We start from the raw sequence: 18,126 nt of genomic DNA, 5'->3' as shown, positions 1-18,126 counted from the left end.
GTTCAGATTAACTTTTGAACGAGTATTAAAATTTTATTATAATAACGAAGTCTTAATTTCACTCGAAGAATGCTCTAGGGCTCCCCGTAGCAAAAGCAATGATATCCGAAGATGGAGAATGTATTGAATGGAAGCACAATCTGGTGCTAGACGGACCGGCTGAGGTGTGGCTGCTTGGCCTGGAACACACTATGAGAGTCGTATTGCGGGAGGTGAGAATTGTTATTAAAGGTGATATGAATTATCAGGGGGCAAAGGGATTGTTAGTAATGGAGACTGAGAATCCCATTGCTAGCAATATACCCAACCAGGTCAACCACCTTGCGGTTCTCCCTGGAAACTATCATGGATAATTCCTGATGAATTCATTATGATGGGCTAACTGGCCTGTTTTCATTCTCATCTATCATCCTTCACTGGTGCTCCGCCAGCGTATCCCGTTAGCGCAGGCGGAGTTACCATATCATTTTCACCCACCAAAAAAAAAACCCCATTGCTAGCAATATACCCTATCAGGTCCACTTCCACGCGGTTTCCCCTGGAAACCATCGTGGTTAATTCTTGTTGATTTCTTTACGATGGGCTAACTGACCTGCTTCATCCTCACTTATCATCACTCACTGGTGTACTGTCAATGTACCGATAGTGCAGGCAGGGTTACCATTCCATTATCACCCATTAAAAAAGTGCCTAGTATTGTTATCTGTGATTTCAGCAATTGATCCTTACCCGCGCGGCGTTGAGGAAATGCCGTTATCAGAGAGAGCAGTGGATTAACGATTGGCCAGGACAACTTGGCATCACTTGCAGCAAGGTGGGTGTTTGGGGCCGCTGCCGTCGTACTCTCAGGCTTGTGACATCATCATCATCATCATCATCATCATCATATCTGCCTCTAATTCCACTGCTGAACATAGGAGATGTTGCTAGTAGTTACCACGCTTAGCAGGCGGATTGGCAATCACAGTTAGGCTTTGGTTATGTTTTAAGAGGGACGCTGCTTCGCATCCCTTGATCTTTTTTTTTCTTTAGTCGCCCCTTACGATACCTACGGGAAAGGAACGGTTGGTCCATCTTTGCCAGGATCACACGATGGTATTATATGGCAAAGAAATAACTTATGGGAGCTTCCTAGGTCAAAATTGGTGGATTAGTTTAACTTCTCGGACCATGTCATTACTAAAATCAGGTGAAATTGTATTGGTCAGCGAAAGTTAAACTGTTGTGATGCATGTTATAATGAGGTCGATTCGATTCTCAATTAAACATCAGCTTAGATTATATAAATAAAAAACGGGTCAACTTTTTGTCAGCTAATTGTCAATTTAGCTGAATCGTTATTTTTTTAAGTGTTCTATATACTTACGCATAAAATATATCTTGACGTATTATTTAGTAAATAAAATGAGTGTTTACGCATAAAAAAAGATGCAGAAATTGCAAGACAAAATAAATATAGAAGTTATAAAGGAATCACTTAAAACTATTTATCATGCAAAATTGTATGAAAGGGTTGACCCATTTTTCTCAAAGTATTTCTATGGAGACACTCAATCTATGTATATAATTAAAGAACTTAATTAGTCTAGAATTAGTTACTAAAGCTTGTGTGCATACTAATTTCCAGCATTCGTCAGATATTATTCGTGTACTGAAACCAAAAAATCGCAGTACTTTAATCTTTTAGATAGTTATCAGAATTTTCGTTAGAAACCAATGACCAAATTTAGATACAATGGACATCTGACTGCACGCGTACACTGTGCCGTTGTGAGATAATGAAAGAGAAGAAGCCAATGAAGAAGCTACGCAAAAAGCAGAACCAGATCTTGTCCACGTTGCAAATGATGTCGAGGAAGGAGATCACTAAGATTTTGCGGTGCAAAGTGAACGCGCTCTGCGTCATTGAGATACACTCGAGGGACACGGTGGATAGAATGTATAAGATGGGTAAGAGTAATTATTCACTCATGCAGTGTTTTACAACGTGTGGGTTGCGACCCCTTGGCGGGTTACAAAAACTTCCTTAGTAAAGATAGATTTTATTAAGATACATACATACATACATACATATCTGTTACGCCTGTCTCCTATTAGGGTAGGCAGAAACAATGGAACGCCAAATGCTTCGATTCAAACAAACCTCTTTCGCTTCTTCCACATTCATCAATCTTGTCATACACGCTCGCCGGTTACGGGTACTTTTAATTTGGCCCTTCTTCAGCACGTCGCCTATTTGGTCGACATACGTCCGTCTAGGGCGGCCCCTACCTACTTTTATTAAGATTAATGATATCTAAAAGATTTGTATGTTAATACAAACAATGTATGTATTTATGTAATATTTTATTTAACTGTATATTTGTTTATGTATTAATAGTTGTAGCACATCAGCTGCCCGTTAACGAAATGCTTTCGTACTGTACTGGGTTGACTGGAAGAGATCTATGTCAGAGATAAATCCAGCCTTACTCACAACATGTATAAATAGATTATTTTGTATGTATAAATAAAGATATATATATATATATATATATATATATATATATATATATATATATATATATATATATATATATATATATAAAATAATATAAAAATATAGACACTCTTTCATTTATCTGCTAAATTTATTACCTAATTTACAAGTTGTTAGACTAATCACTGTATCTTTTTTACAAGCTCAATAAAGAATATATATATATATATATATACAAATTAACAAAAAATATAGACACTTATGACTCTTTCATGCACATATAAAAAAATAATAATTTGACCCAAGAAAGTAATTTTGAAAAATTTTATTATTTTGCATAAAGAAAAAGAATTCTTGGATCAAGTAAACTTTCTTAGTTTCAATGAACTTTACTTGATTCCAGATTTTTTTTTCTTGATGTAAACCAATCAAGTTCTTGATTGAGAAGCAACACTTACCTTAAAATGCCCAATGCGGCTACCTTAAAATGAAAGGCCCCAAGAAAATTAGGCCGATTCGCTTTTTTGAAGTCACTTAGTTATGGCTTCTGCCCTACCAAAAAGTTTTTTTGCTCTACTTTAAACTAGCTACGGTCCTGTCAAGAGTGTATATATGTGCTTTTGGATAAGTGTCGTTGGACCTTATTATGAATAATTCCCTCGTTTTTCTATTGTAAGTATCTAGAGATGGGCAATCCACCTGGGTGGGTTTAAAGTCTGGTGGGTAAAAACCGGGTGTTTTGGGTTTATTGGGTTTAAACCCATAAACACCCAAATTTTGGGTGTTTATGATTTTGTTTGTATCTCAGCTCAAGACGTCCACTATACTGACATAGACAATATTAACCCTTCAGAATAAAAAACTTTTAATTTGATTTTGATTTTATTAAGAAAGAGATTAAAGTAAAATGTAAAACTACAGTCAATCACTGTCAGATTCAGAGTTATTACAAGCGATGAATTGTATCCATTTCGTCTAAACTGTTATGTTCATTTACTTGCTCAAAAGCAAAAATTAATATATGTATATATAATAAATCACTATGTTTGACGAAGTTTATTTTATTTATACTTTTGTACACATTAAAATATGTCAATGCTATCTAATGGGCGGAAATCCTCTGGCCCAAAAGTTTTCTTTAGCTTTATAACACGCCAAATCTGCCATTACATTTGACAAACTTAAGTGTTGGCTTAAATTGTAGATAAACTCTACCCTTAAGTTCTTCCTCTTGAGTACTGTTACGCTAAATATATGCTGCAGAGAGATTATCTTGAAGATACTGATGTTAGAATCTGCTGTTTGCTTTCTTCGCTCAATGTCATCATTTAATGCAAAACGTATCTTAGCTAATCTCTAAATGTAATGTATGTGCGATGCAAACGAAAAAATATTGACTGGTTCCAAAATATATAAATATTATATATATATACCACATCTTCTCTAACTGTTAATATAGCTATCTTAATTTTTAACGAAGTATACATCTTGTACATTTTAAATCCTTGATTTTATCAACAAGGAACTTAATCGTTGACTCCTTTTATATTATATTTATGGCTTGCATAAATTAATCTTTACAATATCTTGGCACAACAAGTTAAGGATATGTGCACAGCATTGTGGATATTTGAGTTTTGTTAATTCGAATAAATTATCGTAAATCATAACTAACCATATAATAGTAAAGATTTGATATAAGGATTTTCATTTCTTAAATTAGACCAGCCATCGCATAAGGTGTAAGTAACTACAAGCATTTAGTATTTAACTCAAAACGTTTCTCTATATATTTTATCTAAGGTCGCTAAAGCTTTTTGAAGGATTTTAAATTTTTCGAAAAATTGTATCCATAAAGGACTTTTTGATATCACAAATATAGCTCTCGCTAATTTTTTTTATATGATCATCGGTGTCTTTAAACTCAGCATTTATTGTATTTTTAGCAGACGACGAGGGGCTTATAAAAGAATAATTTGTCTCTATCTCTGACAGTCCAGACATTTTGGTTTTGGACGACGCTGGTTTCATAGAGTCTTTTAATGTTTCTGAGATTTTGGTGATAAGATGTTGGAATGAAAACAAAGCTTGCAAGAAACAGTTGTTTGGTAAAGCCCATCAAATCTTTAGATGAATAAAAAAATGAACATGATTAGTTGGTCTGACGAAAATTCAACAATAGAGTGCCTATTTTTTTACAATATTATATTTACAATAAATTTATTAAAAAAATAATAAAATAAATACAAAAAACCTTTGTAAAATTACATCTCCTCGGGGATTAAACGCAGACGCTAGTTTATTATCGTATTGTTCTGTATTTTTCTCAGCAACTTCTTTAATTCGATTAGGTATATTGCTAGCAATGGGGTTATCAAACTCAATAGCTAACAATCCTTTTCCCCCCATCAATAGGTAGTTTGTAGATAATTATTGTTTAGTTCATAATAATTTTAACACATGATATTACTTACGTATTGCTTTAGGTTGCATGTCGGTGACCACTTTCGAGTGGTTCTCCCAACTAAAGTTTTATTGGGATCGTGAGAAGGAGGATTGCTTCATCAGACAAACAAACACCAATTCCATACAGATATATACGTACGAATACATCGTAACTCGTAATTCGACAAAAACATACGTGATCACGAAACCACTCACAGACAGGTAATGTTATGTTAGAGGTAAATTCTTTCTGATGAAGAGTAGTAGGTAGACGTGAGCTAATTAGATAGGTACATAGATATAGAACTTTTATAGTATTTTTCTCTTTGTCTATCTTGTAAGGAATCTAGTTTGGGAATACATATACTTTGCATATAGTTTTGACAAAAATTACTTTTAACTCTGGGATAAATATACCTTTCTCATAGGGCAAAAATTTTAAAATCGGATCAGCAAAACAGCCAAACTAACAAACTCTACCTCTTTATAAAATTATCATAGATTCTTTGAGTTTTTTTATGAGAATCTTTTAAATGGTCCTATAAACATAAATGTACAATATAACCCTTCAGTTATTCGATAGAGCAGTCAAGACAGTCTTTTGTAGATATATAATAAGACTATGTTTGACAGTTTATTTTACTTATACTTTTGCACACATTAAAATATGTCTACAGGGCGGACTTAATGCCTGATGGCATTCTCTACCAGTCAACTGTTACGCTAAACAGAGAGATTAAATGGCGGAGCATAGATTTAAACAAAAAATTTAAAATATATAAATATTATATATATACAAACATATAGACTAATATACTTATATACATACATAAATCACATACAATACATATATAAATAACTATACATAGTACATATTAAATTAATAAATTTGTAAATCATAACTAACCATATAATAGTAAAGATTGAGGATTTTCATTGTTGTGATAAATTGAAGTAATGTTCACGAAGGGACTTTTTGAAGGAAAATTTGGTTAGGGACTTTTTGATATCAATAGGTAGTTTTTTTTTAATGGGGGATAATGGAATGGTAACCCCGCCTGCGCTAACGACGGCGGAGCATCTTTTCCGTGGAGGATGAGCCCATAATAGTTTCAGGGGACCAGCCGGTACTGGCAAACTCAATAGCTAACAATCCGGTAGTTTGTAGATAATTATTGGTTAGTTCATAATAATTTTAACACATGACATGACTTACGTATTGCTTTAGGTTGCATGTCGGTGACCGCTTTCGAGTGGTTCTCCCAACTAAAGTTTTATTGGGATCGCGAGAAGGAGGATTGCTTCATCAGACAAACAAACACCAATTCCATATATACGTACGAATACATCGGTAACTCGGGACGACTCGTGATCACGCCACTCACAGACAGGTAATGTTATGTTAGAGGTCAATTCTTTCTGATGAAGAGTAGTAGGTAGACGTGAGCTAATTAGATAGGTACATAGATATAGAAGTTTTATAGTATATTTCTCTCTCCTTCTTGTAAGGAATGTTTGGGAATATAGGTTTTAAATATAGTTTTATTCTTTTATATAAATATACATAGAAAAATTTTCACTAACAAACTCTATTTATAAAATTATCATAGATTCTTTGACTTATTTTTGTATTACCAAGACAGTCTTTGATCCGAACAGGCTAGCAGTGGTTGAATTTTTACGTAGATGTTACATAACCGCAGACGGCTTGCATCTTTTCCGCGGAGGAAGCCCAAAAGCCGGTACTGGCAAGACCGAGACAAAAAAATTGGTAGTCACTAACTGTTCTGATGGACTATAAATATTGCTTTATTCTTATACATAGATTTTCACTTGTATTTTAGGACTTATTTTGTAAATTGATCCGACTCAGTATTGAATTACGAATTATTTGCTTCTATAGATAATGTTTTTTTATGATAATGTTTTTAAAATGTGTCCTATGTAAGCATAGGATAGGTACTTTTAAGATAACATACAGAGAGACAAATTCCCGGTCATTAAAAATCACAAAGCTTTTTGGTATTTTGAAAGACCGGTTTGGTTTGAGTGGGCTGCGCCTATTCCAGAATTGTCTAATGCTCATCCCAAGATCAAAAATTCAGCTATTAGCTATGGGTAAAGATATCCTGAGTCTCTTTTAAGGAGCCAGGTTTTACCTATGGAAAATAGTCCTATATACGGCAATTCTTTTAAAGCGTCGCTATATTTGAAGTTTGCTATGAAGCATTTTCGTCATGATCATCAGGGATAGCCCAAAGCGGTTGTTGGGGCTGCTTCGACGAGTTCAATCGCATCAATATTGAAGTGCTCTCGGTGGTAGCACAGCAGATTCTCGCGGTTCTGCTCGCCCTCTCGCACTTCCAGAAGAAGTTCGTGTTCGAAGGTTGCGAAATCAAGCTCGACAGCAACTGTGGCATCTTCATTACTATGAATCCTGGGTATGAGACTGCTGACAAATTAGCAACAAGTTACTGATTTGAAACATTTTTGTAAATGTTTTTTTAAGACCGACTTATCAAAATAAGACCATTCGGAAAATACTGAAACTATCTCAATTAAAAACAGAATTAACACAAATCGATCCAGATATCTTAGATATCGTAAATGTAGCAACAGATAATAATAAAAGTCTTCTATGACTCTATTTTCTGCTTATCCCTTTAACAAATTTGCTTGAAGATACAGGTCATTAGTTCATCATACTTCTATATTGTATTTTTAATCATTTTAGCTACGCTGGTCGAACTGAATTGCCCGATAATCTAAAGTCAATGTTTCGGCCAATCGCGATGTGTGTGCCCGACTCGTTGATTATAGCTGAGAATACACTCTTTTCTGATGGCTTTACAGCGTATAAAATCAATGCTAAGAAGGTAAGTGAATGCTAATCCCTTTATGAACGAGAAAACAGTCTAAATATTAAAAGATTTTTAATAAATTTCAACAAAAAACCTTTTTTTCAATACATCAGCCGCACCTTTAAATTTCGGTGTCGGTATTTCTGGACATTACGGTATCGAATCCTATAAAGAAAGAGAATGCAATTTTTCTGACGTGTATGTATTTATATTTCGGAGTTTTGAAAATTTATGATTGGGTTATTTAAAAATAGGTAATTGTTAGTGCTACATGTTTTGGAAGAAGCCATTACATAGAATGTCACGAAGCTGTACCTATACAAAAAAGATGCCCATAAATTTGATAACACTGAGATTCACCTTACAAGGAGGAGTATAGGTAGTGGTCTGAAAAAACGAAAATTCGTTTAAAACAAAAGCACTTTCCAGGTATTCACACTGTATCAACTGGCGATGCAACAGTTGTCGAAGCAGGACCACTATGACTTTGGCCTCAGGTCTATGGTGGCGTTGCTACGATATGCTGGCGTGAAGAGAAGGGCGTATCCGAACTTGCCCGAACAAGAGGTAAAGAGGGTTTTTTATTGGCATTCAAGTTTTTATACTAGGTAAATTTATACAATATTATTATACATCCACGTGTATCAGTATATAAAATACCCTATGTACTACGGAAGGTTATATTTTATAAACTATTCGTGTACCAAGTTTCATTTAAATTCGTTCATCCATCGTTACAAACTTTTGCATTTATTATATGTATAAAGGTGGCAGACAAGCATAGAGCCCGTTTGATAGTAAACGGTCACTGTAGCCTATGGGCGCCTCCAACACCAGGGATCACATGCGCGTTGCCGACCCAGAAGAAACCTTAATATACCCTTTTTGAAGAACCCCATACTGTAGTCTTTAGGGAATACCTCGGTAGGGAGCTCATTCTACATTCTGAGCGTTCGTGGGAGAAAATTTCTTTGAAACTACACTTTACGTGACTATTTAAGCTCAAGCGTGGGAGGATGTATTCCCTGATTTTAATTATTAATCATCGTCATCTTCCTACCCTTATCCCAATTAATATTTGGGGTCGGCATAATATGTTTTTTATCCATTTTACAAAAAGATTTGGCTTATAGTTTTACGACCGACCGTCTGCCGGACGTCAACCCTCTTTTGGAAAATATAAATCTTAATGATTCTATAATGATTTTAATTATTAATAAGATGGCATAAATATCTACTTTAGTAGTCGGGTAAATGAGAACTATTTGACTCAGATGGTGATCTTGGCGATGAGGGATATGAATGTTGCCCGGCTCACAGCCAAAGATGTACCACTATTCGACGGCATAATGCAAGACATCTTTCCCGAAGTGGAGGTGCCCACGTTGGACTATGAAATGCTCGAGAACGCCATATCTGCTGAAATGAGACTTGTTGGCTTGCAGCCGGTAAAGGCTGCCCTACATAAAGTCATACAGACCTACGAAACTAAGGTACCGAACATCTATATTTAGGTGAAATTCAATAACCACGAATATATCATTGAGGATAGAGATCGTGTTTCAACCGTGAAGCAGTTGTGTTTGCATGGCTGTGTTTCGGTTTGAAAGGTGCGATATGGCGTGAATTTACTGGGTTCAGAGGAATAACATCTGAGTCCTCAGGAATGGCAACGCATGGGGGGTATCATGGGCGAAACAGTATACTCTGTTATGTCCATGGTACTGCTCATGTCTATAGGCGACGGTTACCACTTTCCATCAGGTGGGCCGTCAGCTTGTTTGCCATTCTAAGTTGCATAAAAAAAAGTATTTTCTTTATTCTATCTTTATTCTTTATTGTACACAAAATATAATGTTAGCCACAATTCATTTAAAACATAATGTACAAAGGCGAGCTTATCTCTAATAAGAGATTTCTTCCAGCAAATCTTTTCATGTAAATTGTATGTTACTTTAAAAAAATAAAAATAGGCAGTCATGCGATCTGCATACATTGTATAAACACATAAGATTTTCAAAATTTTATGCCTAAGAGTTACGTACAGTAGTTAAATAGTCTTTTTTTTTTTTATTGAAAAACTCTAAAGAATGGTTAGATTTTAACAGTGGTTTAAGAATATACCTAGTAAATTCAACGAACAATATTAAAACAATTATTTTTGTCTCTTATTAATTTTGTTACAATTACTGGTACAGTTGCTGATTTTGCTTTTGAAATATCTTAATTAATAGTCAAGTATACACGGATTATCTTTCAGAACTCTCGTCATTCGAGCATTCTCCTGGGTGATACCAATACCGCTAAGTCCGTATCCTGGAAAATGCTAGCAGCTACCATCAGTCGCTTAGCTAGGGAGAAGGTACCGGGGTTCGTAAACGTACAGGTGTATCCCATGAATCCCAAAGCGCTTACCTTAGGAGAGCTGTATGGGGAATACAATTTGGCCACTGGAGAGTGGAAAGATGGGGTACTATCGTCCATTATGAGGACCACATGTCAAGGTACAATGCCATTTTATTATGGTCTCTATTTTCTGTCTTAGCTTCTCTTTCTTGTACTGTACATTCATTTGTCGTCTTCCTAGATGAATCGCTTGATCAGAAATGGATTATATTCGACGGCCCAGTTGATGCCATTTGGATAGAGAACCTCAACTCTGTCATGGATGACAACAAGCTGCTGACTTTGGTCAACAGCGAGAGGATATCAATGCCTGCACAGGTAATAAAGACTGCTGACGAAATGTTAATAGTTTTACTCATATATTGCGAGATAATAACTCAGTTGGAAAATCCAGTCCAGGAATTCAAACTTCCAATTCTTAGAGCAAACGTCTGTTTTGGAAAAAAAAGTTTGAATAATTTGAAAATAATAGCTGCCTTGAATTTCTGGGCACAAGAGTGCACCACTGGGTATTTGGTATTGGGTGTTTAGAGTCTTCTGGTCATGATCTTCAGTCATTTTCAATCTTTATCATGTACTGAAGATGCAGCGTTAGATAATAACTTTTCTTGTCATATTTATAGGTTTCTCTGCTAATAGAGACATTGGACTTGGCTGTAGCATCACCAGCCACCGTATCTCGCAATGGAATGGTGTATAATGACTACAAGGATTGGGGATGGTGGCCATTTGTCAACTCGTGGCTGGATACCGTCGATGACCCTGAGTATAGAGAGATGGTTAGTGACTGTCAGCCACTCACGATATTATCTATATATATATGATAAAACTGTAGAGGTCGAATGTTTGTACATAGGAAAAAAAGCTAAAAACCGAGTCGGGGGGATGTTAGAAGTGAAACACATACAGATTTTTTCAAAATTTTTGTTTGTCTGTCTGTTCGTCTGTTTGTAGGGGCTAATCTCTGAAACTGTTGGGGCAATTTCAATGAAATTTTGCATGGGGGTATCTTACATCCCCGATCAACATTTAAGATACTTTTAATCATGGACAATTAAAGAGTTTCTGTGGGATAGTAAAAAAACTATAATAAATTATACAGCTTAGTACATAATCTACTTAAGTCATTTTGACCTAAGACAAAGAGGGAAAACGACACGTCATTTGTTAATTTTGATCCAGTATCCCCAGACAATAAATAGGTAGGTACATACATCGATACATACTAAACAGGAATAACAAATACCACACGGATGAAGTCGGGGGCATCAGCTAGTATGGGTAGTTTTTTCATTATGATTTTCATGTCAACTTTTACTATTTAAAAGATTGATTTTTCAAATGTTATTTGGATTTGTAAGGATAATGTAAATACGAAGTTAGTTACCAATGCTTACTGTTCACGACAATATGCAGTTTTTTTATACAACTTAGAATGTCAAACAAGCTGACGGTCCACCTGATGGAAAGTGGTAACCGTCGCCTATAGACATGAGCAGTACCATGGACATAACAGAGTATACTGTTTCGCCCGCGTTACCCTCCATGTGTTGCTATTCCTGAGGACTCAGGTGTTATTCCTCTGTACACAGTAAATTCACTGTCATATCTCACCCTTCAAACCGAAACACAGCCATGAAAACACAACTGCTTCACGGTAGAAACACGAATGGGATAGAGGTGCCCAAGCAAACGACTTTTGTATAAAGTCTCGTTCTGTTAACATTTTTCTGTTGTTACCATTATTGTCATAAATAATAATTCCTATTATTTTCTTCTTCTACTAAACATACACACCTTCTGTAGACTTTCTTACGACTATAAACTTACGAGAATTTATGATATGGCCCAGTTTATTTTACTGATTTTTCTTCCAATATATTTTTATTTACTATATTCAAGAATGGAGATGTCGGTAGGGGATTGCCCTAGAATGCGGATCAGATCCATGTCGATTTGTCAATACAAGGTGCTAATTGAAAACCAGTTTCTGCTTCTGAAGAAGAGCCAAATTACATTTCTATAACTCTGTAACCTCTTTATATATAAATGTAAACTTTTTTTTTATGTATTTTTTTTAATGTATTATTGACAAGATTGATGAATGAGAATCCCATTGCTAGCGAATATACCCAACCAGAGGTTTGTTTGAATTGAATTCGTCGGGATGGCGTTCCATTGTTTCTCATCGATCACCCTTCATGGGAGACAGGCGGGGTTAACATTTCATTTTCGCCCAGCAAAAAAAAAAAAGATATGGCCCAATTTATTTTACAGATTTTTCTTTCAATACATTTTTATTTACTATATTCAAGACTTAAGATGTAGAAAATTTAATATTGAAATGCTAATGTTCAAATCGATCGGCCGTCAGCTCCGGCGCCACTTCCTGAACATCCTGACGCCGGTACTGGAGCTGAAGCGTCTTCACCTGGCGGAGGGCGCGAGCGTACGTGGCCAGGAGCTGACTGGAGTACGGTCCATGTGCCGGCTGCTGGGGCAGTGGCCCGCGCCCGCTCCCCCGCAACCTGATGAGGAGGACAACGAAAGCTTCTCCAAGATGAGGTTCCTGTTCGCGTGAGTATTCAACAGCTTATTTATTTATACCCATCGATTTTCTTAATGGGTCGATTATGTAGAGATAGCAACTGATGACCGACAGAAAAGAACGACCTTTGACTGGAGATTTACACGTTAAATAGGTACTGGGTTAGCTCACTAGATAGAGGGATATTTAATAAATTTAAAACTGTTATTGCCTTTTAATAAGTTTAAAAGTGTTATTAAAAAAAAAGTTATTAAACAAAGCCAAAATTACACACTAAACGATTACTTGAATGACAAACGTGCATGTTAGTGGATCATGCACGGGCTTCTTAACTATCATGTAATTTTATACATAGTAGATTGAAATAAATACACATAAAATTAACAGAGATTTAAAAGAGTAACTGTTGAGTTTCTTGCGGGCTCTTCTCAGCAGATAACAACTATGCGAACTCTGCGGTAGATAAAAAAAAATGACGATATAAAAGTACTTGTAAACAAGTCTATTTTAATAAAGATGATTTGAGTTTAATAAACGTTTTGCAAGCAGTAGTAGGGCGAAATTTAAATTGCATTTGGGCAAGATTATATGAGTCTCTTTGACCTAAATTGGATGAATAAAGTGCATTTTGTGTAAGATCCTTAGTGATAGAGTATGGTAAAAAGTTTAAAAGGTAATAAGCAGTTTCTGACTTATATAGAAACCTTATATTTTGTGTTGCCAACGATAGATAGGGGGAAGTGCTTTTTTTTACAACACGGAGGCAAAAGAGTATGCAGCTCACCTGATGGTGAATGACTACCGTCGCCCATGATCACCCATAATACCACCAGCATTGCAAGTGTGCTGCCGGCTTTTTAAAAAGGAATATGCTGTTGTCTTGAAGGTTATGATGTCGTATCGGCTCGAAAATTTTGATGAAGATTTACAATATTTATAGGGGTTAGCAGACTGTTAGTTTAATTGATTGTGTGGCAGTATGATCTGGTCGGTGTGCTCGTCGCTGGAGGAGGAGGCACGGCGGCGGCTCGATAACTGGGTGCGCGAGCACGAGGGCGTGTTCCCGCTGAAGGACACCGTGTACGACTACTACGTGGACGAGCGCCGCCGCCAGCTGCGGCCCTGGGACGACCGCCTGCCCGACAACTGGCGGTTCAACGCCAGGTGAGCACCGCCTCTAAATATTTTGGGATAGCTTTTAATATACAACTAAGAATAGGAAATAAACCTGACGAAAAGTGATAACCGTCGCCTATAGACGTGGACAGAACCATGGACGTCGCCAATACTCTGTGACTCCTGTTCTATCCCTTTATGAGTTGTCTGAGGATTATGGTATCATGCCTTCTTTCATACTGTCCATTCCCATTCACGAAGGTTTTCCCAAGAGTTAGGAAATTATCTTTTTTTAACTGACTCAGGGTCTCGTTGTTTTGGGCTTGTGCCTCAGATCTTCGGTGCCTGATTCCTCATAAGGCAGGGTATTGAGGACTTTTTTTAATTGATGATAATGGAATGGTAGCAATGCCTGCGCTAACGGTATATGCTGTCGAAGCAATGGTGAGGGATGATAGGTGAAAATGAAACTGACCTACAGTTAGCTCACCGTGATGAAATACGCCTGGAATTGAGCATGTTTCCAGTTTCCAGGGGGGAACTACGTAGAGATAGACTTTATAGTATTGCTAGCAATGGTATTGGTAGTTCGCAATACTAACGATCCCTACTCCCCTGGGTATTGAGGACTAAGCTGCCGGAGTTATTGTATGGAATTTATTTTTATTATATTCTTCACCAGTCTGGGCTTCCATACGATCCTGGTGCCGACGGTAGAGTTCATTCGGGTGCAGATTATCGCCCAGAACATGTTGAGGGCCGGCTACGGTGTTATAGTGGGTGGGCCCACCGGCACGGGGAAGACCTTCCTCATACAGGGCACGCTGGCTAGTCTCGACTCGTCCAGGTAATTGATCTTTTAATATTATTTTTGTTTATATTAATGAACTATTAGGAGTTCTCAGCCGTTAACTGTTTACTGATGATCATAACCCTTTTCCTATTGGAGAGTTTCGTCAGTAGTTGCCATATTTGGCAGGTGGGTTGGCAACCGCAGTTAGACATTTGTGATGTATTAAAAGGAATAGCTGCCCATCCCTCGACCATTATGTTCCTTTAGTCGCCTCTTACGGCATCCATGTGAAAAGTAGGGTTGCCCATTCGATGGCACCACACGGCATAGGATGGTGGACAATTAAAGGGCTGTTATAAAAATAAATAGTATGAAAATAATTAGATTGTGTTATATGACAGTGTTTTTTTTTAAATCTACCGTTAATTTCAGATATAGTACACAAGTCATCAACATGTCGGCACAGACGACCGCTGCAAACGTACAGGACATAATCGAGGCGAGATTAGAGAAAAGGACTAAGGGCAATTATGTACCAGCTGGGGGTGAGGTTTTAATGTTACTTCTTAACTTTGCGGAAAAAGAACTAGGCAAAAATTAATGCAGTACTGCTGCAGTCATAACTTTTTTTTAATTCCCTGGTAGTTTACCCTATACTGGTGTATATACTAGTTCTTTTTGTAATGTATGTAATGGAATGGTAATTCTGCTTGCGCCACTGGTTTATCCTAGTCGGGAGTACCAGTGAGGAATGACAGGTGAGGATGAAGTGAGGTCGGTAAACCATGACGATTTTTACTAGGCCGCATGGAAGTCAAGCTAAGAAGGTACTCGTATATAGCTAGTAATGCGGTCAATCCCCAATACTAGTAATTGGTGGTATGCCCGCCTTAGGTAAGAAGATGATCGCGTTCATGGACGACATCAATATGCCGGTACGCGATGACTATGGCTCGCAGCCGCCGCTCGAGCTGATCCGCCTGTGGCACGATTACGGGTACTGGTTCGATCGTGCCAAGCAGTGGCGCAAAAATGTCAAGGTACTCTACATTACACGCTCTACACTACAAAATTACACACACAACACTACATCACTACACTACATTGTTACGTACACTACACTATATAATACCATTACACAGTATCCTGCACCACTACATACACAACAGTACGATACTACACTATACTGTTACGTACACTACACTATATTACACCATTACACACTACCCTGCACCATCACACACACAACTCTACATTACTACACTACATATTACTATTACACACTACACTACACACACAACTATTACACACTACAGTATACACACTACACTATATTACACTATTACACACACAATACCACATTACTACACTATGTTACGTACACTACACTATATTACACCATTACACACTACCCTGCACCATCACACACACAACTCTACATTACTACACTACAGTATTACGTACACTACACTATATTACACCATTACACACTACTTTGCACTATTACACACACAATACCACATTACTACACTACTCTGTTACGTACACTACACTATATTACACCATTACACACTACCCTGCACCATCACACACCCAACTTTACATTACTACACTACACTATTACGTACACTACACTATATTACACCATTACACACTACTTTGCACTATTACACACACAATACCACATTACTACACTACTCTGTTACGTACACTACACTATATTACACCATTACACACTACCCTACACCATTACACACACTACACTACATGTGTTAAAAATACTACTCTCACTATCTGGTTCTATTGCGACAATAAATAACACAAGTACGTCAAGAGACTCACGTTACACTACACACACTACACTACATCATTACACTATGTGCGCTTCATATGCTAGTCAATATCTGGTTTCAGTATCTTGCCTCTTTTCATGCTAATTACAATATAGAAGAAATAAGAATTAATATAGAGAACAAACCAACAAACGAATAACTAATTTACAGTTTGCAGAGGAATAATAACACCTGAGTCTTCAGGAATGGCAACACATGGGGGTATCATGGACGAAACAGTATACTCTGTTATGTCCATGGTACAGCTCATGTCTATAGGTGACAGTTAACACTTTCCACCAGGTGGGTCGTCATCTTGTGTGCCATTCTAAGTTGTATAAAAAAAAACTAGTTGATTAATAAAAAATATTAATAAGCAAGAAAAGAAATATGGATAAGTTGACACCATCCTGTTTTTTAGAATGATTAAGAGGTATTCATGGTATCAAATATGGGTGGGCAGGACATGGTGTTGTGCGCGGCGGCGGGCCCGCCGGGCGGTGCCCGGTGTGCGCTGCCGCCGCGGCTGCTGTCGTGCTTCCACCCCTTCTACCTGCCGGCCCCCACGCAGCAGCAGCTCGTCAAAATCTTCGGCACCATGCTCACTCAGCATCTACAGGAGTTCGACGAGGAGACTAAGACTGTTGGTGAGTTTTGTTGAGGTACTAATAAATGACTTTGAGGAGATTATTACCAGTATTTAGCGATAAAACAGTCCATTGCTGCCTCTTCACTTTGCTTTCTGTAAAAAAAATTTATATCACTGAAGTGGTAAACAAGTATACGGCCCACCTGATAATAAGTGGTTACCATAGCCTATGAACACCTGCAATACCAGAGGTATTACGCGCGCGTTGCCGACCCTGAAGAAACCTCTTTATCCCCTTTTTGAAGAACCCCATGCTGTAGGCTCTTGAGAAAACCTGGCAGGGAGCTCATTCCATAACCTGAGTGTTCGTGGGAGGATCTCTGAAACCGCGCTGTATGCAATCATTGAGGCTGTAGGATGTGAGGATGAACTCCCTATCGATGGCGAGTCGTACGATGGTAGAAAGTAGCCGTGGGCATCATATTGAACAATTCCTCCGAGCACAATCCATTGTATAAGCGGTAGAACACGCAGAGTAAAGCAAAATCTCTCCTAAGACTTAAGGGTTCGATACCGCTTGTAAGCCTGGGATCACCGATAATTCTCATAGCTCGTAATTTGTATATTTATTTAATATAATCGTTCTGTTTTTAGTTGATGGGACTTAAAAGACGTGTTTCAATCATTTCATTCACTAATTTCATTCGTTTATTTCATTCAATCGTTTCATTGATAAATTTAATTCTTACATAGACGTAAACTCTCTAATGAAAAATATCAATAATACAACATGAAATTTAACTGGTTGATTATCCGCAGCGAAAAGATTTGGTCTCAGTAGTACTATCGATTCCAAAAGTAAAATAAAAAAAGTCGTGGAAACTTTTGAATGAACTTTTAGGAAAAAAGGGTTTACGAATCGATTGTACCATCGAGATCAAATCTTTTTGCTGCGGATAATCAACCAGTTAAATTTCACGCTGTATATGACCACTAGAACAAAAAGTAGAAAATCGTACATGTTAGCACACGTTGCGAATCTGTCTTGTTAGTCCAT

General features: G+C 37.2%; 1 protein-coding gene across 1 annotated transcript in view; it reads left to right on the top strand.

The window, feature by feature from the left end:
- The window catches only part of LOC113522343 (dynein axonemal heavy chain 2), an 82,013-nt gene that overhangs the window by 28,647 nt on the left and 35,240 nt on the right, over window positions 1-18,126 (top strand). The window contains 18 exon segments of the mRNA XM_052899075.1: window positions 69-212; window positions 716-814; window positions 1,731-1,950; window positions 6,153-6,315; window positions 6,611-6,720; window positions 7,140-7,365; window positions 7,659-7,800; window positions 8,215-8,352; window positions 9,060-9,278; window positions 10,046-10,289; window positions 10,373-10,509; window positions 10,815-10,970; window positions 12,566-12,768; window positions 13,718-13,903; window positions 14,538-14,702; window positions 15,081-15,193; window positions 15,543-15,688; window positions 16,944-17,127. Of these exon segments, the coding sequence (XP_052755035.1) occupies window positions 69-212; window positions 716-814; window positions 1,731-1,950; window positions 6,153-6,315; window positions 6,611-6,720; window positions 7,140-7,365; window positions 7,659-7,800; window positions 8,215-8,352; window positions 9,060-9,278; window positions 10,046-10,289; window positions 10,373-10,509; window positions 10,815-10,970; window positions 12,566-12,768; window positions 13,718-13,903; window positions 14,538-14,702; window positions 15,081-15,193; window positions 15,543-15,688; window positions 16,944-17,127 (2,995 nt within the window).

The sequence above is a fragment of the Galleria mellonella genome, unplaced genomic scaffold, assembly GCF_026898425.1.
Source record: "Galleria mellonella isolate WM207_F2 unplaced genomic scaffold, CSIRO_AGI_GalMel_v1 utg56, whole genome shotgun sequence".
NCBI lineage: Eukaryota > Metazoa > Arthropoda > Insecta > Lepidoptera > Pyralidae > Galleria > Galleria mellonella.
This window is presented reverse-complemented; position numbering and strand designations above follow the sequence as displayed.